At 41.9% G+C, this 24,181-nt stretch overlaps 1 protein-coding gene across 3 annotated transcripts in view; it reads left to right on the top strand.

Annotated features, from left to right (window-relative positions):
* The first annotated feature begins 15,352 nt into the window (after window positions 1-15,352).
* The window catches only part of rxfp2a (relaxin family peptide receptor 2a), a 37,122-nt gene continuing 28,293 nt past the window's right edge, over window positions 15,353-24,181 (top strand). For all 3 annotated transcript variants that reach the window (XM_037120262.1, XM_037120267.1, XM_037120266.1), the window contains exons 1-2: window positions 15,353-15,481; window positions 23,343-23,486. In XM_037120262.1, the coding sequence (XP_036976157.1) occupies window positions 15,403-15,481; window positions 23,343-23,486 (223 nt within the window). In that variant the 5' untranslated portion in view covers window positions 15,353-15,402. The remainder of the gene's footprint in view (window positions 15,482-23,342; window positions 23,487-24,181) is intronic.

Raw genomic sequence — 24,181 nt, 5'->3', positions numbered from 1 at the left:
ATGTAGCATAACATCCATTAGATCATCCATGACATGCCAGTATGCATATGGCGTCTTAACAAGTGTCAATAGATTAATCAAAAGTTGACGTGGTTTGCTTTGAAACTCCCCAAATCCTCCCGACAGAGCGGTGTGTATGTCATGGTCCACTCTTATAACTCTTATGAAGTCACTGGCGGTTGGATTATCTCATTATCTAATGAAAACAACATTTTGGCTTTTTGGATAACTGTTTTCCCTTGAAGGAAGGAGTCTCAATTTTAAAGAGAAAACCTAATAATTATCGGAATTTTCATTGAATTTTTTATTTTATTTTATTTTTTTACCAGGAGCAGCTGTCAGAACAAAGACGCTTTCTGAGTACGGTCCCTGGATCTAACGTAAGCCAGATACAGTGTGTTCTTTCAGAACGCCTCAGCTACCTGACATTAACCTGATATGACAACCTCTTCTCTCACAGCTGACTGGTGGCTGGCGCCGAGACCCTCCCACACTACAGTCTTTCACAGGCTGTAGCGGGCAGAGACTAGACCACATGAGGCATTAGTACTGATATCAGTAACTGTAGTTCATGTCAATTCAATTGATTGTCATAATTTTTAAAAAGGTTATATACATTGGCCGATAATATCATTGCTGAAAAGTGACTTAGCCAAGGACCTGACTTAACAAAAAAGACTTGTGAGTGTCTCTGATGCACACATGGCATCTTTCATGCCCCGTTTTTCGAAACTCCGAAAAATACACCCCACAGAGTGGTGTGTGTGTAATGCTCCACTCTTATGACGCTTATGAAGTTGTTTTGTGATGGATTATCTCATTATCTCAGGAAACACTTTGTTTTTTTATGAGTAACTTTTCTCTTAAGGAGGAGCTAGTCTTAATTCAGACGAGATAATGAGGATGGGCCTCGAATCTTCTACTGACGCTGAAATCCTGAACCTGCACACACACTGCAAAACGCTTAAAAGTAACCCAAGTGCTGCCATTTCAGGGCAATATCAGTCCAAAAGTCACGTCGCGATATGTGAAATATGTCAGCGAGCTTTATTTTGAAAGTCCAACTGTTAGTTTTGTGCCTTACCTGACCACGGAGCCCTTCAAAGTTGCTTTCAGAAGGCTTTGATAGTGAATGAATAAAACAAATCTCCTGGTGCTTGCATGACAGTTCAGCTGAATAGTTAATAAAACACGTGTCAGGGCTGTCTGCTTCACTATTTGCAGCTTTAGGTTAAATTATAACTTGTGTTGTCCTGCCTTTGTGTCCTTGACAATGTGGCTGCCGGTGCTGCTGGCTACTGTGTTGTGTCCGGTGACAGACATGCTCGGGAGATGTCATTCTCTCGGCTCGCTGGTAATTTCACCTCTTTGGATGCTGTCACCCCCCGGGGTGCAGGCTAATTTTAATTGCTAATTGAGCTTGTGGAAGATGAGCGTGTGCATCTTTCCGGTTGTCGCTTGGCTCCTGCATTAGATGTGTACTTAGCTGTGAAAAATAATCCCCTATGATTGAGCAATGCTACAGGCTCAACAGGCCTCGTTATTGTTGTTTTGTCGAGGCACTGATGGCTGATTAGGAGGCAGATGTCATACAGAGGGACATATTTTTATCTTTTACCTAAATTTGAGCTTGAAAACCGAACAGCACGTTTGCATTTGTCACAAGGAAGACAGGTGGCCACATTCATATTTCCTCTGTACACAGAAACAAATGTCTCTTTGGACTTTTGACATTTTTTACCCACCCCATGTGAGAGTTAACTGCCTGCACTTTCCTTAAATTTTTGGAAAGTGGCCGCAGTAAATTTGCTCCCGTTCAGACATAGGAGTTTTTGAAGCTCAGGCACTGAATGTGGGTGATAAGATGTGCCTCAAAGCTGCGTTCCAGTTCATCACCAGAGGCTCCGTACAGGGACTACATCAGGGCTGTGTGCAGTCCCGGCACACCAAGCTTGGAAAATCCTTTCTTAATGGACCTGGTGGGAAACTGTTTTGGTTTAACATTTTATTTTTCTAGAAATATCAGTATGTGCTGCATTTCCTAACAGGATGCGACAGTATCTACGAGTGCTTCTGCTTCTGCCGTAGACTTTCGGTTAACTTCTGCCGCATCTTTCTCAGAAAACTTCTCTCCTTCTGCCTCTCCGTCCTACATACTTGCAACCGCACAATGTGTTATTTCAATCTCTCCATCTCTGGCTTTTCTCTGTCAGCAAGTGAAGTTTGACTACCAAGGAAAAAAAAAAAAAAACACATAATGAAAGACACACACTTATGGATTCAATTTGTCCCGAGCACCTAATCAGTTTATTAGATCAGCTGAAACTAGTACTTTGTGGTCTCAATATTTATTCAGAGGCAGTGTGTGTTTGCAAGCCGATTATGCACACTTACTGGTTGACCGACAAAATATAACTGTGAATGGAAGCAAACCACTAAACTCTTTTGAGGTGTGTTTTTTGTGCACTGCATGTCTGCGTGTGTTTACAACCAATCACTGATTGAATTTAGAGTTTTCAATTCATTGTGAGAGAGGATCTATTGGCGTGATACGAGAGAGACTTCTTCTTAAAAGGCACCTGAACAAGAACTGTGCTAACATTGCATTACGTTGCATTATACAGTATTTCTCACAATAAAATGAGAACTTGAGAACAAACAGACCTACTGCAGCTGGGGCGGTGAACATATGGATGTATAGGAACAGTTTTGCTGCAAAGTGTCGTGGTTACCTTTCCAAAAACACATGATGACACAGCGGTGTATGGGTGGATTGCGACTGAGTTATTTCCTGAGGCTTCGGTAGTGTTATTCTCAAAGACTTATCTGCACACATTTTTTTCATGCAGTTAGGTTTGCCTTGAAGAGTGGCAGTGCAGCTTGTGAATGTGAATCATGCCATAAAGCACTGTAGGAATTAAAATATTATTTTTGCACTTCTGGTTCCCTTTTCCTGTTTTATGTTTTATTGTACAGATTATATTTATTATTATTATATTAATAGATTTATATTTTTTGTACAGATGTGGAAGGTCTAGTGAGACCACATTAATAAACTTGAAAATTGTCCCAACTCAAAGCTTGTAGATTTATGAATGTATAGTGTTTCTGTAAAGTGTTTTTAGGTTTTTCCGCCAGGACATTTAGCTGGGAAACAGTTGCTGCATGGATGTTGAGTGCCATTAATACTCTTGTGCACAAAAATTTTGCCACTGAAGCCCATATTAGAAAAACAGAGGTTTAACTCCCCATCCCATAAACTTGATGCTTAAAATTCCCTCAGTTTTATGTTTGTCACTACTCGATTTCATTCTTGACCACAGTTGGTGCAATTAGAACAGCAGCAGCTGAGACCCGAAGATACATAAATCTATAAAATATCACAAAATATATCTATTTTTATTGTGTCAAGAAGCGTGTAAAGTCAGTGTGTACAGCTGCAGTCTTAATTTTCTGTTTGACACCCCGTTGTCAATAAAGCTCAGCTTTTTTTTTGGCATTGAAATTTGATTTGGTTCGGTTGAATCGCTGGTTGGTTGTGCTGCATTTGAGGATTCTGGGGACAGCCAAGAAAGTGAAATTTGACCTGAGAACCACCGCGATTGCCAACAGCTCCTAGAATCCCAAAAGGCTCCAGCTTCAATCCTCTTAACTTGAGAGCGAGAGTGAAAGGAGAAGAGAAGGAAACGTGAGAGCAGATGACCAAAAAAAAAAAAATAACCAATGCAATTATAAGGTGGCGACAAGGGACAAAGAAGCATGTGGTGAAAAATTGGTGTGAGGCAGAGGGAAATAGAGAAGTTGTGTGTGTGTGAGATGGATTGTGGAAGATAGAGAGAGGGGCGGAGGGAGTGAATGGACAGAGAGGAGAAAAGGATCAGGATGTTCTTCTTTTTTAAGGTTTTGCCATCAACTTAAAAAACATCTTGCGCTCAGCCCCGGTCCCTTCCGATCTAATGACCTTCCACCAGCTAAGACCTGTAATTTGAGGGTCTACAATTTGTCCCACTTTCATCATCTTTTGGACACCAATTGATAATCCACCCCCTGATTTAGTGACAGCATATGTCATTTTAATTGCATACTTAAAGGCTGAGGAGTGATCCGACGTTTCACTGGCTGTCATGTCGAGTTATATTTGGAAACCCCACTGATTTTAAAGATGATGCAGAATCTGAGCCGTCATCCTCTTCATGCATTTCCCTCTTTTTGTGAGAAACGGCTCGGTGAACTGCATCGTCTCGCTCGAAATACGTCATTCAGAACTATTAACAAAGGTAGACATCACAGTAAAAGTTGCCGTATTGACAACTGCAGTTATGAGAAAGGGTAGTTCGTCAGTTCAACGAGCAAGCTAATATACAGGGGCGGCTCGACAAGGTTTAACGTACAGGTTTTGGTGGCTGTTAAATGAGACGACACCACTTAAATGCAACTGTTGGCATACGTTTTTTGACAAACTGCGACTTCCTCACGTTAAAAAGTTAGCTCTTGAATTGACAAACATCATATATGTAATTGTGTAATATGTGTTACGGGATAAAAAAAAAAAATTCTCACTCCATTCACTACCATACTTGTTTTTTTCCAATATAAGGTCCCATAGTGGTCCATGGGAAGGGCTGTGAGCTTGGCTACTGAGGAGTCAGAAATCGGGTTGTGAGCATTTTGATGGGCGTTGCGGCCGGCGTAACCCCGACAACAGATGGTCTCCAGTAATTCGATCTGTCAGTAAGCTGTCCTGTCTTGATATTTTCACAACAGCAAAGTGTAAATGTCAGCTGGCCCGTCTGCCTGCGGGCAGAGCAGCTAGGTTACGGTTTCGTCAGGTTGTGGTCGACAGATGGTTTAGATTTGTATGTAGTTCGTGGATTGTGTGTGTGCATTGTGTCATAGACACAATGCACACACACAGATAAATACAGAGCACGGATCTGTGTATGAGGATTATTCATACAGAGAGCCATGCAAATTGCAGGAGAGAAACAACCACAAAACAGGAGAGTGCTGGGAGACAGGAAGAACTGCTGGTACTTGACCAGCACTAAGTGGGCTGTGGGACAAACAGGATGACATGCCTCTGTCGGTAGCACACCAAAGGATTTGTCAGCGCAACCCATCCACAGAAATTTTCATAAATGGAAAAAGACAGAAAGATATTTGAAGTAACTGCAGCACCATATTAGTCAACACCTGCTTATACAAAAGCATGAAGAGAATTCAATTCTTTTTTTTAAAATTTACTTTACAATATACAACGCTCACGAAGCAGCTTTAACAGTGAACATGTTTTCGTGAAGAGCTCTACAGAAGAAAAAAGAAACATTAAGGTTTGTCTCTCTGGCCTTTGCTCCTCTATTTCAGCGCCCTAACCGGCTGCCTTACTCTTCGCCATCGCTCATTCATTATCACAGCATCGCTGCAGCGTGTCCTGCATCCCGTATTTGTAGTCTTCTCCCTCCTACTTTCCCCATTGTTCGTCACTGTATTACAGACGGCAAACTTTAATGGTTGAGATGATGATTATAATAAGCTGATATCGTGTTCCTGGATCACAGGGAAATAGATCTCATAAAAGCTCACACGGGATGTACAGGCAGATGGAAACTTTTCTGAGCCAACAGTTTGCTGAAAGCTGAAGGTCGCACGTTTGATCCACGCAGTCAGGGAGCACTTGGACTTTGTTGGCTTGTTGTATTCATTTCATGTTTCCGGTTTTGATATTTAAAATAATACATTCAAATTATATACAACACTGTCAGTGTCTATAACTTACCCGGTACGGTGTCGCGATGGCATTGTCAATGTCATGACTGGAAGACTGCGAGTCATGGTCCTTGCAGCGCTGCCTGATGGTCCAGAGGGTAGAATCAGATCATCATCGTCATACCGGTGCTAGGAGTCATCGCTTTCGGGTTCAAGAAATTGTTTGCTTTGTTTTGTTTTGGTTTTTTTTGTAGCTGTACTCCATCTTAGTACTTCCCTGTTTTCTTACTGTTGCCGTTGTTGGCGACATGGCCACCGCTAACAGCTTGGCTACTGTCCAGAGCAAAAGAGTTATGTAGAGAATACTCATGAGCACATACCCAACACACTTTTCAAGTGTAACTGGACTTTTAAATGTTAAATGTGTCTTTGTTGAAAATCAAATTTTTAACTGGGTGTTGCTTTCATAGAGAAGATTGTTGTCAGTATCTGCATGCTGCTGCTGCTGCTGCGTATTGCTTCATACCACAGCATCTTTTTTTGATACTGAACCACACCTGTGGGAAAAAAAGTTGAGTATTTGATGATAATGAAAAAAAATGTGAATCAGTTGAACAGATATCAGGGAATCGGTAAAGTTACACAGACTGGTGGTGTTTTTTCAATTACATCTGCCTGTCTGGCTATAGTCAGTTTAACTGCACAGCAGGGATTCGCATTTCCCCCACAACTGGGCGTCCTGTTTGAAGGTGAGTCTAATGGCGCGCTTGTGTCATTTCTTAGAATTCAGTTTACTTGTTTCAAACTGCTATGAGGTCTTGTTCACGCACATTTCAAAGTGTGTGTAGGATGGCAGGGATCAACTCTCTCAGCCTTGTTTTGTATTAGTGTCATATGTTTGTATGCGTTTTCTGCTTTTTTTGTACGTAATCTTTGATTTTTGTCTGTAAAATCTAAAAAAAAACCTACAAATAAAGTATTCCAAAAAAAACAAAAAAAACCCTCTCTCAGCCTTGAAAAGTAATTCAATCTCAATTTTGGGAGAGCCCCAGCGCTGTCCTCTTCTGTCAGCACTGTAAAGGAACATGTTGTACTGATAGCATATTTTGTTATTTGATTCCAGGAGGATGCGGTTCCCAATAAAGGTTAGTGGCCAAAACTCACCCTGAATGTCTTATATGCCACTGAAAAGAGAAAAGGCAGGTCTTCTCTGATCCTGGCTCGCTCATCAGACTTGACAGTTTCCACTCTGGCCCTCCTCTTATAATAAAAAATAACTAATAAATCCACCAATTCCAGCTTCGCATGACCGTAATACTGTGGAAAAACGGTCAAAATGTATGAAGAGACGTTCTCTTAATTATCCCACACATTCTCACAATGAGAGAATCAGCCCCAGATTCATTTCATTTTCAAACTTGTGGTCTTTAGCCCCAGATAGCGCTGTCATCTCTATGGGCAACCAGGGCCTGTCAGCCAATTATTTGTAACTAATGAGCCAGAAATAACAGTTTTTCCAAGTTTCTTCAAACACGTTGACAGGAGTCTGTGGTAGACTATTCTTCACCCCAACAGAAAACAGCTTCCCGCTGCCCTGATTTATGTTCGCCTTTTAGTGCTAAGAAAACACAGCTGTGATTTGTGTCCTCTACAAATTGATTGTAATGTCTTACAGCCTGGCCAACCATTACTGAATCATTGCCTCTAAATAAGATTTTATGTTTTACCAGTATTGTAAATAAGGTTTGCAAACTATTTAAGCATGTTATTATGTAATATGATGACAAGTAACTATTGCAGTAAACTGTAGAAAGAGGAAACAGTCCCGGAAAAAAAAAGGGGACACATACCAGAAAGATTCACGCCGAACTGACTTGAGCAAACAGATGAAGATACTGCACTGTGTGACAGTAGCTAACAATGATTTTGACTATTCATCTGTAAATTACTTTGATTGATTGTTTAGTTTATGAAACGCGAGCAAATGTTGGGGGAAAAAAATGCACCATTTCTTTCTCCCACTGTTTTACCAACAGTCGAACAGTCCTGAACCCAACTATATTTTTTTCTGCTGGCTATTAATCATTGTCTGAACTAGTCGCAGCTCTAAATTTTAGGCTAGCTTAGGTTCCAGTTTCAGATCACTTTTTTTTTTTACACCCTTAAATAATCTGTGCAGAGACTCAGAAGTAGATTATCTTCCTCTGGTCAGGTCACTGTGGGCTGAAGGAACCTTCATGCTTCTGCGGGGGAAACAATCTGACTGACCTTCAGAGAAGAACAACATTGTTTCTGCACTGAGGAACAAACATCCTCAGCCTCCGATGTGTGTGATTGTGTTAACGACCTCACATTTCTTGCTTTTCAGAACCTGAACTTTAAGAGCCTCAAGTCATCGATTCAGAACAACAACTGGTAACAACCTGTTCAGGCATTATTGAGTGCAGTTGACCATTTTTTTGTCTGTTTGCTGAGTGATTTTCCTGGATTGTTTTGTTTCTTCCCTTAAGTTATCTCCTGCCTTAATGTGAGTTCCCTAATAAAAGTAAGTGATGAATGGGACCTTTCACCTTCTGCGTCAACCTCCATTTTTAATGCAAAGCAACACAAGGAAAGAAACAAGCCAATTCAAGTCGCTGGGAAAAAACATACAATTTCTTAGCCTTTGCAGCTTTGTGAATTAATAGAACATTTTCTTTCTTTCTACAATTCTCTCAACAAGGATTAACATTAACAATGCAAGGAATCTGTCTGTGATTGTTTGTCTCTCTGTTATTTGCATACCTCCAGAACCGTTTATATGATCTACTTCAAACATGTTCCATTTGTTGCTCAGGACCCAAGGTGTGTCGAATATGTTCAATATTAAATCTTGAATAAACAGCAGCGGGTGCGTGACTTCAGCCTTCTGGCCTCGTGGCTCGTGCCGACCGCAGCTGTGATTCCTCTCACGCGGTCTCACGGGGGAGCAGACGTAAACAACATGGACGTTATGCAGCAGCTTACTGTTGTAAAGCGTTGCAGCCTTGCTGTTGCAAATGAGTAGTTGGCAATTTTGAGGAGACAGCATGAAGGGATGGAGGGACTCATCTTGCTTGGGAGTTTGGGGGAAGTGAAGGGAAAGGTTAATCTTGCAGCTGTACAGTAAATCAGAAACAATGGGCTCCTTACGGAAGTCGGACACCTGTTACACGGACTTCTCAAAGGACCAATTAGCAACATTTTTAAGCCATGATCTCTAAATATCTGAAAAACTTAAAAGCCCAGAAAGTCTTTTTTTTTCCTGTAAGGTCTGTGAAACAAGCCCAGACGGTCCATTGAACTCAACTGAAGGTCCTTCTGTCACACCATATCCCGATCTGCTCTTTATACCCATGTCCATGCAGGGCGTTTCAGAAGTCAGCCTGTACCGATCAGACAACCTGAAACGAGAGAAAGAAGAGAAGAAAAAAACCTTCCCAAGTTTCTGTTTTTAATGGAGCATAGAAACAGAGAGTTCCATGAAATGAATGTCCCCACTTTTCCGATGGCATTACTAAATGTTTTGTAGAAATGTAGCTAAGTGGAAAGCTGAAGGGTGCAATTTGTTTCTTGATCTTCAAAGTGAGTTCCTGTGCATTTGTGAGATGGGAAAAGTCTGTTTTATTGCCCAGAAACTGTCACCTGAAGACTAACAGAGACAATTAACATCCTTTTCCCTGTTAAGGCTATGTACGACTGATAAGATTTATCTGTAAAAACTCACTTACATCCCACCTGGTGAGACAACTTATTTCCTATAAGACAAAGACAAAAGTGTTCAGAGAATTTAGTTTCAAAGCTTGCAAAAGTTGAAAAAAGATAAACAAGTTCAAGCTCACCAAACTAGATTTCTTTGCATACACTGTGATAAAAGGCTCGATTTGAATACCGAGGAGAAAATGAAAAGTCTCTTGTGTTGTCTCTGAAGTTGGGAAATGTTGATTGATTGCAACTGTGTCGGTGCAGCTGCCCACAAACGCCTCGTGAATAAACATTAGCTCCAATTTTTGTTCTTTTTGTGTTTAACCATAAGATTATACACCTTTTGTGATGTTCCGAGTGCAATGAACTGCTTTGGCCTGTTTGTGTGTTTGTCCACAGTTGTCCTGTCATATGTAATCCAGCGCAGATGGCGAGGGTTTATCCCTGGTAAAAGTCAATCTGGCTGCGTTCACTCAATATGCTAATTGTGAGTGGGCAGGCGGGACCTCTTGTCGTGTCTCTGGTCTCTTTGGTGCTTTTGAGCCATCTGATGCTTTCACTGATCCAGATCAACTGGAAATGGGAGGTATTTATTCCACTAACAGTTCTATTGCCACCTAGAGGCTTTGAACCACATATTTCCAACTGAGAGTGATGAAATGTGCGACATATATTGAGCTATCGGTGACACTAGCCTCAGGGTCGCAGAGACTGTAGAGGTTTTTAAAAAGAGGCTCAAGACCCACCTTTTTAACCAGGCTTTTAATTGAAATTTAAATTCTTCTTAATTCCTTTATGCCGTACTAATCAGAGCACTCTTATTTATTTATTTACTTATTTATTCATTTATTTATTTATTCATTTAAATCCTTTTTATTTTATTTGACTTTATTTTATTTATCTATTTCTTTATTTTTTCTTTTACTGTTTTAATCTCTCATATTTTACCCTTTAGTCCCTTGTGCTTTTAGCCTTTATACTTTTATGTTTTAGTCCCTCGTGTTTTCAGCTTCTATGCTTTTTGCTTTATTTTACTGTTTTAGTCTGTCAGTTTTTAATCTCCAGTGTTTCCTCATGGGGGCCTGCCGGGCTGGGGGTGGTCTCTGGTCTGGCCGCGGGGGGTGCTGTCCCATGGACGGCTCCGGCCTGGGTGACCAGAGGGCTCTGCACCTTGGTGTGGGGCCTCCTGTCTGCCCGGGTCTGTGGCGGTGCTCCCTGTGGCCTTGGCCCGACATCTCTCCCGGTGTGGCTGGCTCCTGAAAGGTAGCTTTCTCCATGCACCAGGTCTCGCTGCCCAGCCATGTCTCTTTAGTGACAGCTACTGTATGGGTGTGTATTAGTGTGTGTGTGTCCGCGTGCATATGTGTGAGTGTGTGTATGACTGTGTATGTCTCTGTCCATGTCTGAAGGGGTGGGAGGGTTTGGGTTCTTTTAACTATCTTCTCCTATTTTTATTTTGCTGTTTCTATTTTTCTGCTGTTGTTTGTTTATTTCTGCGAGGCACTTTGAGGTACTTTTTTCTGTATGAAAAGCGCCATATAAATAAAGATTGATTTGATTTGATTTGACTAAAGCTAAAGTTAGATTAGGTCTAAGTACAGTAATGCACAAGCTTTGACTTTTAACTCTAAACATGCAACATTTTAACTTCTGCCACTAGGGGGCTCTCTATCAAAGCAAAAAGACAGATGTTTGTGGAGTGGGCCGGGTGGAGATTCTGGATCAGGGCCGGACCCTCTCGAGAATAAACCCCTGGAATGACTTTGGACTCTGCTCTGATCCATTACTCTTTACCGACAGGAGGAGAGCTCAGAGATTACCTTTGAACGTCTGGGATTAAAAAGTAGCTCTGTCCTCACTCCTGTTTATGAACCTGACCGTAGCAGCGATCCACGGAGCCGACCACCAATTTCAGGTGATAACGTTCTGTGACGTTGACTGCCGACTGGAGGGGAAATGTATTTTACTGCGTTGAGAACTTTACAGGGAGGAGAAGGGGAAAAGAAGAGAGGGAAGCAGAGTCTCTAATGAGGAGGCCACTGAATTCACAGAGAATAAAAACACAAATATTCCTGCCGTCACACTCACGTCACTGTTGACCTATACAGCATCAAACAACCACCCCTGCTGATGAAAGTCCGTCTGATCTGATTTGGGAAGAAATGTTCCTTTAACAGCTCCAACTCCAGGTGAAACAGTTAGATAAACCCACTGTTCATTAACCTCCCAGCACCACACAGAGCCGGACACATGGGGCATTTAGCTGCCTAAGAGGCATGTTGAAAGTAGAGTGAATGTTACACTGATGTGGTGGATGCAGGGGTGTGTGAACGTTACTGCCCTATCAATTTCATGAGGTTATGACATCTCCATGTGGTGTGAAGGGCCCGCTCCACCGCCCACCCGAGTGACCAGATGATCACACCGTGCAGGTTTAACTCTCAAAGCAATCGTCTTTTGAGCGTTATGATCAAATAACGGGCATTCCTTTGAGCTGTAACAAAATGTGCTCAATGTGATTTCGATGAGAAAACACAGATGTCAGGGGGGAACGTTTCCATCTCCAGTCCCCCCGGGTGAGATGAGCAAGAACAAGTACAAGAACAAGAACAAGAACAACTGTTGCACCACAATATCAGCATACAGGGAGCATGTAAGGAAAAAAAATGCTGCATTATGCCAAACTCATGTCTCCTTCCATAACTCTCTTTAGCAACAGCCCTGCCGCCCAACTTTATATTTGGAGGGAATTAGCGCTTATTTTCCACACTTCTGTTTTTTACATATTCAGACTCAGCTTTTTGGTCAGCGCTTAAGTTGAGAAAGTATCTAACAAAAGCAGCAGGTTCAAACACAACATAATCCCTTTGTTACCGTTTTGCTAAATATGACATAAAAAACACCAAACTTTCATCTGTTTCGTTTTAGTTATTCAATGATTTACACACACACACACACACACACACACACACACACACACACACACACACACACACACACACCGTTTAACGTTGGCTTTTCTTCCAGTGTGATTAAGTGTCTTGCTTTTTCTGCTGAAATTACCTCTGTGCCACAGAAAGTTGGCACTTCTGCCCGTCATCCAATAACAAGTTAAGTATGTTAGTTACTTTTGGCAGATTGAATTCTTCGAATCTGCCACTTTTTTCCTGTAAAGTGGCCACTGTAGAGTAAAGAAACCCCCTGAAGGTCTGTAAAGCTCACTGTGGCATTCTTGGACTTGGCCCAGCTGTCGGTTGAAAAGGGTCTGGATACAGTCAGCAAGTTTTCAATCCTGGGCTGGTTTGTAGGTTTATTCGAAAACAAAGAGATAGAGCAAAACATCCACAGGTTAGCATGAAAACGTGCGGAGAATTTGCACAATCGTCGATTCAATACAGGTTCGCAAAACTGGTTCAAACACGCGGTGACATTTTAAGATGATTAATGAGAAAATTAGTGGTTCGTGACAGAGAGAAAACACAAAAGCCACGCAGAAGAAAGCCAAACAAGCTTTCATGACCGTCACAGACATGTCAAAACAGTCATCAGAGAACAAGTGTTAATCAAGGCCGTCTGTCTATGTCTCAAAATGCAGCACTTGAACGCAACGCAGACTAGAAAACGACCGCCTACCTTCTTCGTGGGCCTTTATCAAACAAACCAGAGAGCGAACGTTTATTAGTCATTCCCGAGTGAGGCTACCTGTGTAAGAGTTACACTAAAGAGTACTCCAGTTGGTGCTATATGAACAATGTATGACGATATCTGCTGGCGGCTAACAAACTCGCAGCGGCGGCGAGGTCACGGTTCTCAAAGTATCAGGCACCAGGCATACTGCGAACATGTCTGTGATCTGGTAAAGTTTTTGTTAAACTTCCAAAAAGGCCTCCAAGAAAAACAATGATCTGTGCTGAGATTTGCTCCATTTATGCCGACTACATTTACAACCCTGTGCTGCTGCTGCTGCCAGGCTGACTGCTTTGTGTCTTCCTTTGTCAGAGAGCTCATGAAAACCTTTTTGGAAAGCACACTTTGCACCAGAACTCCCGCGCTGCTCCCTTTCTACTCCACGCTCTAGTCTCGATCAATCATTCCCCTCACTCACTCTCTCTCTCTCTTTTATGACCTTTTTAAAAAACGTCCTCCCGTGAAACTCAACGCGACGCGCGCTTCACGCCGTCCAAAAACACCGAGATGACAGTTTTACGAGGATTTTAGGAAGTTTGCTCTGCGAAAAGGAAATTGGTACCAGTATCAAAGAAAATAATTAGAGCGCAGCCTAAGATCACAAAGAGCTCAGTGCTGAACGGAAGAATAATCCGCTCCATTTTATCACCTCGGTTCATTCATTGGTAAAACAAAGACGTGCCAACGCAACGAAAAAACAATGTAGCTCCTCCACTGTGAAACACAAAAGGCACAAATTAAATTGTCTCCCTCTGTGCTGCTGTCATCTCCAGTAAAGAAACTCATCTGTACCATTAGATGTGCATGGGGGGGGGTTCGTGATATGCTGTAACATGAAAATTCAAGATAATCATACCGTGTAATGTAATAGTGTTATTTTTTTTTTAACTCTAGTTCAGTGTTATCATTTTTGTTTCTGTCAGGACATAACATTTTGTGTTTGTTCAGTCAAAAGGAGCCTGTTTTCATTCCTCCTGACTTTATTTTTTAGAGCACCTCTCAAACAAGTCAAACGCAGCTCAGAGTGCTTCTCAGGGACAGTAGCTGTTTTCATGGCGCGCAGCTCGGAACTAAAAGAACTTGAGGGTCGATGAGCTGGTGACCTGTCCAGGGGTGGACCCTGCCTGGAGACGGCTGGGATTTTTCTTGACTGAAAAGCAGTTAAGCAAAAAAATTCACCTTTATGAAGCTATTTGTTTTTTGTGTGATTACTTTTATTTCACTGAATACCAGTAACAGTAACAATTTTGAATTACAAGTTAAATTCAGTGTTGTGTTTTTGGAACAAGTTGTATAAAACTGACCAGAGTTATTATCGTTAGACAGGTACTCACACCTCACCTTTGACTTGACTTGGGAGCTGTACTAAGGAAACGACTTGACCTGCCCACAAGGAATGACTTTGGACTTGCTAGACACTTCCTCCACATGACCTAAGTTACAAATCTGCCGACACTAATAATTAATCTGTATCTGGAGTGGGCTACCCCTTTTGCACTACCATCAACCTAAATACATCTGATTCTTTCATCAAAATGTATTTTCTAGAAATGCACAAACATGACAAAAAAAAAACAAAAAAACACCACATCTGGCAATGTCAAAGAGAGTGAGAAGAAAATCCTAGATCTGCACCAAAAGATAATGGGGTCCATTCTAGGCGGAGAGCCATCCTCCGTCCAAGTTTGGTGGAAATCCATTCTTTAGATTGTGTACGCCCAACCCAACCATGCTGGAGGAGCGGACAGGGCTGCGGTCCAGCTGGGTAGTGTGACCCCCTGTGAACCCTGCACAGGGGCGCAGGAGTGTGGATGCAGCACCACGATGCTTCAGGTGCCCGGTGACTGAGCGTCTGCAGGGGAGAAAAAAAAAAAAGCTTGGAGGAAGGCAGGAGGACTGACAGCAAAGTCTTTAGAGAGAGGAAGGGGGTGGAAACGTGTGTGTGTGTGTGTGTGTGTGTGTGTGTGTGTGTGTGTGTGTGTGAGAGAGAGAGAGAGAGAGAGAGAGAGAGAGGGTGCCTCTGCGCAGAGTGTTCAGAGGTCTCCGGGAGTGACAGTGTGGAGAGGATGTGGCTCCTTTTGCGCACTGAGCTCTCCACTTCTTCCTCGCCTCTCCACACTACCTCGCCTCAAACTCTCTGGTCATATTTTAATGTCGGGCATGCCTTGACGTGTTGACTTGGACCTCTGCCGGGCTCGTGGGGTGGGGTAGGGGGGGGGAGGGCGGGGAGGGGGGTGAACCTGTGGCGGGTTTGGTCTGAGCTGACGCATTTTTAGCCGGGTCGGCATGGGCGCAGGAAAACGCGCCAGGATGGATTTACCTGTCGTGATTCTGCTCATCCACCTCACCCACACTGAGATGAGAGGTAAGGAAAACGGAGGGAGGGTGAGGATGTAACATTCAGACCCACCAGAAAATGTCTCATCATATTTCAGGATTATTATAGGTTGTATCTGATTTTTTTATGAAAGGGTTTTTTGTGTGTGAATGAACATGTACAGTGGGAGACAAGTCTGACCCCAGAGTTAAGTTAAGCTTTAACAACCTCATCTGTGTACAGGAAAACTATTTTGATGAGTTGGACAAAAATCCAATTGTTTCCTTCTTTTTTTTTTTTTTTTTTTTGCTATACATGGAGGTACAAATGCATGAAACAGGCTGTGAGATTGGTCAGATCTGTGTGACTGCTGTCATCACAAAGATGGAAGGTAAAGTCATGACATTTCAGTGCTTTTTGACAGAATTAATAACTGACTGAGTTGGGCTTAATTGAAAAGAATTGATAAGGATCATTAGTTGATGTTATTCATGGAATTGTGCCGGAATTTAGAATGAAAGTGACCTCACGCTGGCATTTCATTGTTCTTTGGTTTGCTTTTCAATGAGATTTTTTATTTTTTTTCCCAGACAGTGGGGGGTTGGGGCTGGTAATTATCGCAAAAATCCAATATCCACTTTTGTGCCCACTCCCACTCCCTCCACATCCCAGCCCGTGAGTCATCTTCATGACCTCCTATTGTGGTCCAAATGTTTGGATGAGGTTTTGTGGTTTGAGGTTTTGAGACACACACACTGAGGACAGAGGTGTCACTGTTGTTTAGCTCCACACTGTGGTGCATTTTCTGTTCTTGTTGATTTTGGAACTAATTCCTCATTTTCAGTGTGTGGAGGAATCAAAGCACAAACACAACAAAGCACAGGTCAATCAGCTGGATCAGGATGGGGATTCAAATGACTTTGTAAACTTTGTTTATTGCTATTTGAAGGTCCGGTCTGTGGGATTAAGCTGCGTTGAGGGGTGAGGTTGCACATTGCAAAAACCCCCCCCCAAAAACTGCATACCTCTCACCTCCCCCTTCCATATGTGGGCACCAAGAAAAGCACAGATTGTCTTGGAGTTATTGTCTGGTTGGATCATTCAGGACTGCTGTATAGAAAAAAAAAGGTAGTGCATGCCCACTTGTCCTCAAAGCTTAAGTGGCTGAGGAAGACAAAACATACAGCAGGTCAAACTATAAGGCAAAGAAATACTAACCTAGTCTATGCTTTTACGGGGATTAGAGTATGTTGTCTTCTACTTCTTCATTTTCTTAATCAGTGAATTCATGCAAACAAAGGCTGGCAAAACAAGGAAACAGTAACAAATATAGTTTTTTTTTTGTTTTGTTTTGTTTTTTTTTTTTAGCAACAATTGAGCAGTAGTAATGAGGATACATAATTAATTGTGTTAGCCTAAATGCCAAAATTGTCTTGCCCTAAATAAATGTTGATATTTTAAGAAATTTGATTGAGTGGCCTGTTAATGAAAAGGTCAGAGTGTATACTGTCACAGGCTTTTATTGTGAAAGGGGAAAAAAAACTGAGAAAATTTGTCAGCATGCCGTGTTGATGTGAGCGAAGTTTGTCAATTTCGTTCAGACCTGGGGGGCCTAGCTCTATCTTTTTATTATCTTCATGAATACAGGCGGCGCAACCAATAAAACTCAGCTGCAAAATTTGTAAAAATGCAATTTAGTTTTCGGCCTCGTCCGATCAGCCTGTGAACCCTGCACGAACCACATCCAGAATCTAAATTTGCCCACTCTGCATGCTGCAGCTGTTGCTGTATATACCTGCCCGTGCGCTCTGTAAGTAAAACTGGCTCTTTAAATGCATCAAAAACACAACAAATCTTATTTCCAGGTGATTATACACAATGACAACATACTCATGGAGAGTCTGCCCCTAAATCCTGGACACCGGACCTTTAATACCACTTGACTATGACCAAGAAATAGTCAAACTACGAAACAAATCACCAAAGGGGTCAAATTAAAAAACAATATCCAAACAATGGATCAAAACGCATCAGTCAGCAGAAGGCAAACAAGCAGAACACACACTGGAGGAGCATTTCTGTGTCTCCTAACTGAACCTCATAACCTCGGTCGGTTTAAACTTATATAAGAATGGAATTTTCTGAGTGAAATAATAGTAGTACCATCCTTTAGGGTGACAGAGAACATCTTTTATTCACCCTCAGGGAAGGTTGTGTGATTAATTTGAGTCAGCCAAAGAGTAGTCGGAATCGCAAATGCTGCGACATTTGTTGAGACGTGGGGAAGCATGGTAATTAGGAGGAAGCCCTCGAGACACTGAGCTCAGTCTCCTCCACACGTTTGAGGCGTGGTGTATTCAGATCGTACAATCCCCGTCAAATGTTAACAGGCAACAAATGATGGGCAGTGAATTCGTCCCTCCATCAGATCAAGCCTTTCCCGTCTTTCCGGGGATTAGCAGTTGACTCACGTACTGGACATTTCCAGTGTTGAGACCGCAGAGATTTGAGTGCAGCAGAGGAGCACGAATCAGGGTTTGGTCAACCATCATGACTGTTGGAGGATTTATGTAGTTTGGTTTCACTGGAGACTGACAGTCCCCACAGAGATTCGGTTGTTTGGGCTTGTACAGCGAGTGGCATGTTGATATGATAGCCTTCATTCTCGGCAGACGAGAGGTTCATTTGGCTGCAAACAGGAAACGTCTTGCAGATTTTCATTTTCAAAGAGCAATTCTGTAAATGAACTCTTTCTGACTCTATCTGCACCACTGATTTATGTATTTTGGTTTCACTGGAGACTGACAGTCCCCACAGAGATTCGGTTGTTTGGGCTTGTACACCGAGTGGCATGTTGATATGGTAGCCTTCATTCCTGGCAGACTAGAGGTTCATTTGGCTGCAAACAGGAAACGTCTTGCAGATTTTCATTCTCGAAGAGCAATACTGCAAATGAAACTCCTTCTGACTCTATCTGCACCACTGATCAGTGGGCAGATCCATTTGTGATGAGCATCAAGGTGGGATTACAGAAGGGCAGTGTTGGGGAAGCTACTTTGCAAGCGTAGCTTGTAAAACTACACGTAGTTCAGCCTGGCAGTAGTTTGATTAAACTACATTTCTACCCCTGGAGAAATGTAGTTTGTAAAACTACTGGTAAAAAAAGAAGCTTTAGCAACTACTTATACTTATTATACTCCTTTAACTCAGCGTTAAATAAATCAACATATGGTGTATATGAAACAAAATATGATAGCCTACAAAATATTCACATGCCAGCAGAAATATGCCTCTCAACTCAAGTTTTATTTTTTAAAGAATAAACGCTGACATCTTTGGTCAACATCACAGGAACTTCAGAGGCACTAACACGTAGGCACTAGAACTAGATGCCAGGGCAGAATCGCTTGTTGACACGACACATGAGAAGTCTGTCAAAGTTTTTTTTATCAGACAGTCAGTTCCATTTGGCACTAAAAACACCAAAAAGCCGCTCACATGCTGCAATGGCTGGGACACCAGTGTTGAACTTCACAAACACTTTGCACATTTTGGGTAGAGATTTTAAAAGCATTTTGTGGGGACTCATCTGGTGACTTCACAAAGGCTTCCACCTCATCCAAAACTATTTCATGTTATTTGCCAAAATTGTAGTTCCTAAACTGAGTACTTAAACTACAAAAAATGACCCAAAAAGTAGTTGAAATACTTGACACAGCAGTAGTTTAACTATCAGTAACTTACAGCAAATTGTAGTTAAGCTATGTAGTTCAACTACATGTAGTTTAAGTCTCCCTAACACTGCTGAAGGGCGCCGTATCAAGATGGGATGCCACATAGGCCGGCATGATGATGTGCTTGGGCAATTTCCTGTCTTCAGTGTGAAGTCAGTCTGCCTCAGATATAACTGTTGTGAAGAATAATCTCTTGAATGCTGGGAGGACGTCAAGAGGAGTGTGTCAGGAAAAAAACATTTGAATACAAAACACATGTTGGAAGTGGCTTGTAAGTCACCTCGTAGGAAGGCCGCTGCAGTGTTAAAGAATTCCATTTTTTATTTCCATTATTAAATTAACAGCACAAAAATGCAAACCGGCTTCAGCATTTATTATTATTATTATTATTATTATTATTATTATTATTATTATTATTATTTGCAATTTTAGGATTACTTTTAAGCCATTCATGCTGATCTTTTTGCCCCACTCTTAAAGCGGAGTGGCCCGGGGGCACCAGTTTTATACCGCTGAATTAGATACAAGAAGCCAGACCAGACCCACGGCAGCACCACCACAGTCCATCAGGACAACTGTAACGCACACAGTTTTTTATTTCTCACAGAAACTTAACTGTTCTTCTTCTTAAGTATAACACACGAATTATAGAAAAATATATTAAAATCCTTGTCAAGAAATTAAGGGTTTCTGTCACTGTAATGATAGAGGGCTTTTAATTTGAAAGGGCAAAGTTGAGTTTGTACTGACAGCATAATGAATTAACTTAAAAAAGGAAACGGGAGTGGAGCAATATAAGCTTTGAAATCATTGAGGAGAAACCTCTCACAGCTGTCCCAGGGTTTGTGCTAACTTCTGGGGGCATGCTGCTACCCCTCGCCACCTTCACCTGACAAATGTCATTTCAGCCTAATGACTGACTTTACCACCCAGACAAACCCAAGAAAATGGCTGGGCCTCTGAAAAACTCCGGAGCATGGGCCCTCCCAAATCTGCTCTGCTCATATCAGTGCATGGGCGCGCTGTCTCTCTCCCACATAACCTCATGCAGAAATGCTGTCACTGTGACATCAGCGCCATTTTCAGAGGCAACCGTAGGTTATTCAAGACTGCTTTATACTTCATAAAAGTTGGTAATTCCATTTTTTATTTGTGTCTGAAGCCCTCGGCGGCTCCCTCCTCTTCTCCTTTCTTTCTGGCATCCTGGTGCAGGTTCAGGTCCTTGCCTAGCAATCCACTGTAACATGAGTAGGGAGTTCATCATTTTTTTCAGGGTTTTTGAAACATTTTTTATTAAGCGTGCTACATTTCACAGAAGCAACTAAAAAAAAAAACGTAATGTTGAGGATTTATTTTATCATTGCATATATTTTCTAATGTTTCACATCTAACACATGGACAACCTGCTACCTAAAAATAAAGTGAATAATAAAATCAAACACAGAGGGTTTTTTTTTATGTTTTGTTTTTTTTGAGTCCAAATTTCCTGAAAGATTTATTGGGGATTTAACCTGGACTGTTTGTTGCCGTAACTGAGGCTCAGAGATTTGTAACCAGGATCATGATTTGAAGCTTTAACTGCTCATGAAGACAGAAGTAGTCAGCTTTAGAGCACAGATAATACTGCAACACACACTTTATTTTATGTTGCGGAGTGACACCAGCTTGAACGGGATAAAATAGGTGTGAATAATGGATTGATGCAGCACTCGCGCCACTGGCTGTAAATACTGTAAATACTCGGCAGTTTTAAAACTCTATTATGCATTGCTGATGTTTTATAATATGAAGCAAACACACTGATCAAACAAGACATTGTTCCTCTGCTCTGGAGGGCCTCTGCACTTTAACGCTGCGTCTGTTTTTGTTTATCTTTTTATAGCCAACGTTCCGCAGACTTACTGCTTCTGTCTGGTCTTTGGCGATAAGCATGTATTTTGGTTTTTAGGATCTTACAATGGATTTTTACAGATCTTTAGAGGTCTTTAACAGATCCGAATTCAAGTGTGTGGTCTCTGCACAGATTTAAAGATTACACGGTGGATGTCGTCCGACTGTGATCGCTGTGAAATGCTGATCTAGATAGTTAACACATACTCCCACTGTGTTACTCATGTAGGGAGTCGCCGAAGGAAGAGAGTGATGAAAAGGCATGAGTCACTGATCAAGGCAGAACAAGTTTTTTCCAAGTGTTTGATTTAGATGTCGGAGATCTGCTCTGAATAACTGAGAGTTCACGTTTCGAAATGTCATGAGGACTTTGTCGGCAGGGATATTGCGGTGCTGTAATAACATACATCAGGGACAAAAGCATTAATAATATGAAAAGGTAGAACATAGCTCATTTTAAAGCAGATATAATTGATATTGTTAAATGACCATGAGCAAAAGAATATGACACTGTAGAAGGGATGTTTGGGGTGAAATTACAGGGAACAGTCATGTGAATCTGCAGCTCCCCTCAGCTTTACAGAGCTCTGCGGCATTATTTAGCCCTCCGGCTGCAACTGCAATGTTTTGGCTCGCTCTCAATTCTGCCATAACCTCAGTTTTGGGTCGCAGCCAACCTTTTCGTACAGATGAAGACCTCTAAAAATCCTTGGTAAGGTCCTAAAAACCAAACTACATGATTATCGCCAAAGACCAGACAGAGGCAGTAAGTCACTTGGTGAACACCTTGCAGCAAAAGAGCAACATTTTCCCCCCTCAGGAGTTTGCAAAGACCGTAAACAGAGAGAAATGAGCGTGATCATGACAATTAGTGACCAGAAAACAACTCCAAATGACTGTTCCTCTGTAATCAGTGTGAAGACTAATCACAGCTGGACTCTGGTGTTCCTCAGCGGCCCCAAAAATTAATTAGCGCATGGGTTCTTACTCCTATCTTTTTTTAATAGCATGGTCTTTCAATTTGAGACCGTCAGGCAGAGATTTTGTAATCCTGCCATCACACTCAAAAATCCTCTGCTTGCACTTAGAGTTACTCTGCCTCTGAACAAACTGTATGCTTGCGCTGAGATACGTCCTTGATTGCACAGATTTCCTGCGCCTCCCTCTTTCTCCTCGGTGAGCAAACGTCCCCGCGAAAACTGTGAGGCAAACATCCCTCTGTCACTCTTTTTGTATAACAGTCCCAGTCAATGAATGCAAAGTGTAGTGCTGAAAAAAAAGAAGAAAAAAACGCGACAGAGTGAGTTCCCAGAGTGAATCACATCACGATAATTCTAACAATCAAAATCAAATCAAACAAATCAGAAAAAAAAAAAAAAAAAATCCAACAAATGAGTATATCAGCTGGCCTGGATCAAACAATCCGAGCAAATCCAACACGGGCAAAAAACAAAAAAAACAAACGAGAAGGTTAAGAAATAGATTTTTTTTTTGTTGGCGTCAGCAGAAAGGTTTCAAGAAGGAGTCGTTCTGCATGAGCCTCTTGCAGATGTGAGTATGGGGCCTGGCAGGCAGTAGTCTGTAGGATTTGTTTTTGGCTGGTTTTACTGGCCAGAGACATGACAGGCTGCAGTAAATTAACCAAGAAATGTGTTCATAACGACTAAAGTGTCCTGAGGCTGACTGGTGGACATAAATTGTGAGGCAGCGGTGAATGACTGATTTTTAAGGTTTAACCTTGCTAAAAACTGAAACAAAGGGGGAAAAAACCCTCTTTTTCCAGTCGCCAGGTTTTGGCACAGAGGCGAAACTAATACGAATGGGCTGTTAAGCCATCTAGGGAAGGAACTCAGGACTGTGTGTAGGTGGCTGATACTGTTAGTGGTGTCGCAGGTCATCTCCTCTATTTAACCATGGCCCATCCAGTTGGACGTAGGTGCTCCTTCTCACATTGTGTAAATTTGTGCACTTTGACTGACTGCACTGAACTGCGTAGTCCGTCGGCTGGACTCGCTTCACCTCAACGTGTCACTGAGTTTGAAGTGCACATGGATAATGTTATACTGTAAACATTTGTATATTTAATCCTGGTGATTGTTGTCAAAATGTTCAAACATTGCCTGCTTTCGCATTCAAGATAACTCTGAGATTTGTCGCAGGCTTGTTCCCATGTCACCCTTTCTTAAAAATATGTTCTATTGTTAAACACTTTGACAACTGAGATTTGCTACTCATGATAATCCTGATGTATGTAATGTCACTCATTCCTGCGTCTCGTTCTTTAGCGCTGCAGGCCAACAGGGGAAAACTGGAGACCGGGTGCCTCCTCGGACACTTCCCATGCGGGAACGTGAGTGAGTGTCTCCCACAGGCCTTGCAGTGCAACGGACACAAAGACTGTCCCAACGGAGCGGACGAGCGACACTGTGGTAAGTGTCTGTACGTAAAACTAAAAACAAGGGTTTTTCGTCAAGCAAAGACGCAGAACAGCAGAAAATGAATAATGCATTTCATTTCTTTTTTCTTTTTTTTTTTTTTTTACAGTACATTCATTTTTCTACTAAAACAGCTTTATTCACGAGTCATCTTGTACCAGCTCTTTCTGGTTACTCAGGCCAGATATTAGTCTAATCCCAGCAAAAAAAAAAAAAAGAAAAGAAACAAAAAGTCACTACAGCTTCACTTTGCAAATGTGCAAGTTTGACAACATGGGCAAACTAACTGGTGGATTCGTCCCCCTGGTGGCCCCATGTGAGACCCCTCTTGGACACCCCATGGACAATAAAACATAATAAAGTGCCTTCTAGGGCTCCCTTCCAGTGGAGAAAATGTGTCAAAGTGCCCTCCCCTCACTATAAATATATCACAACTTTCTGAACACTGGTGTCCTTGTTATTTCTTTCGCCCCTGCCCCTCAAACATCTTGAGTCCACCACTGGGCAGACTTCATTTTGTGCATCAACACAGTCCAAAGAGAGATCATCCCGCAAGTTCCTCGGCCTGCATTTCAACACATAATTCAAATGCTTTATGTGTCCAACATCGTTATGGTATCGGCAACAAAAGTAGGGATCCTCATTTAACACTTCCAGTCAATGTAATTGTCACCCCTAAGTGTGGTCTC

This window comes from Acanthopagrus latus, chromosome 13, assembly GCF_904848185.1.
Source record: "Acanthopagrus latus isolate v.2019 chromosome 13, fAcaLat1.1, whole genome shotgun sequence".
Classification (NCBI taxonomy): Eukaryota; Metazoa; Chordata; class Actinopteri; order Spariformes; family Sparidae; genus Acanthopagrus; species Acanthopagrus latus.
This window is presented reverse-complemented; position numbering and strand designations above follow the sequence as displayed.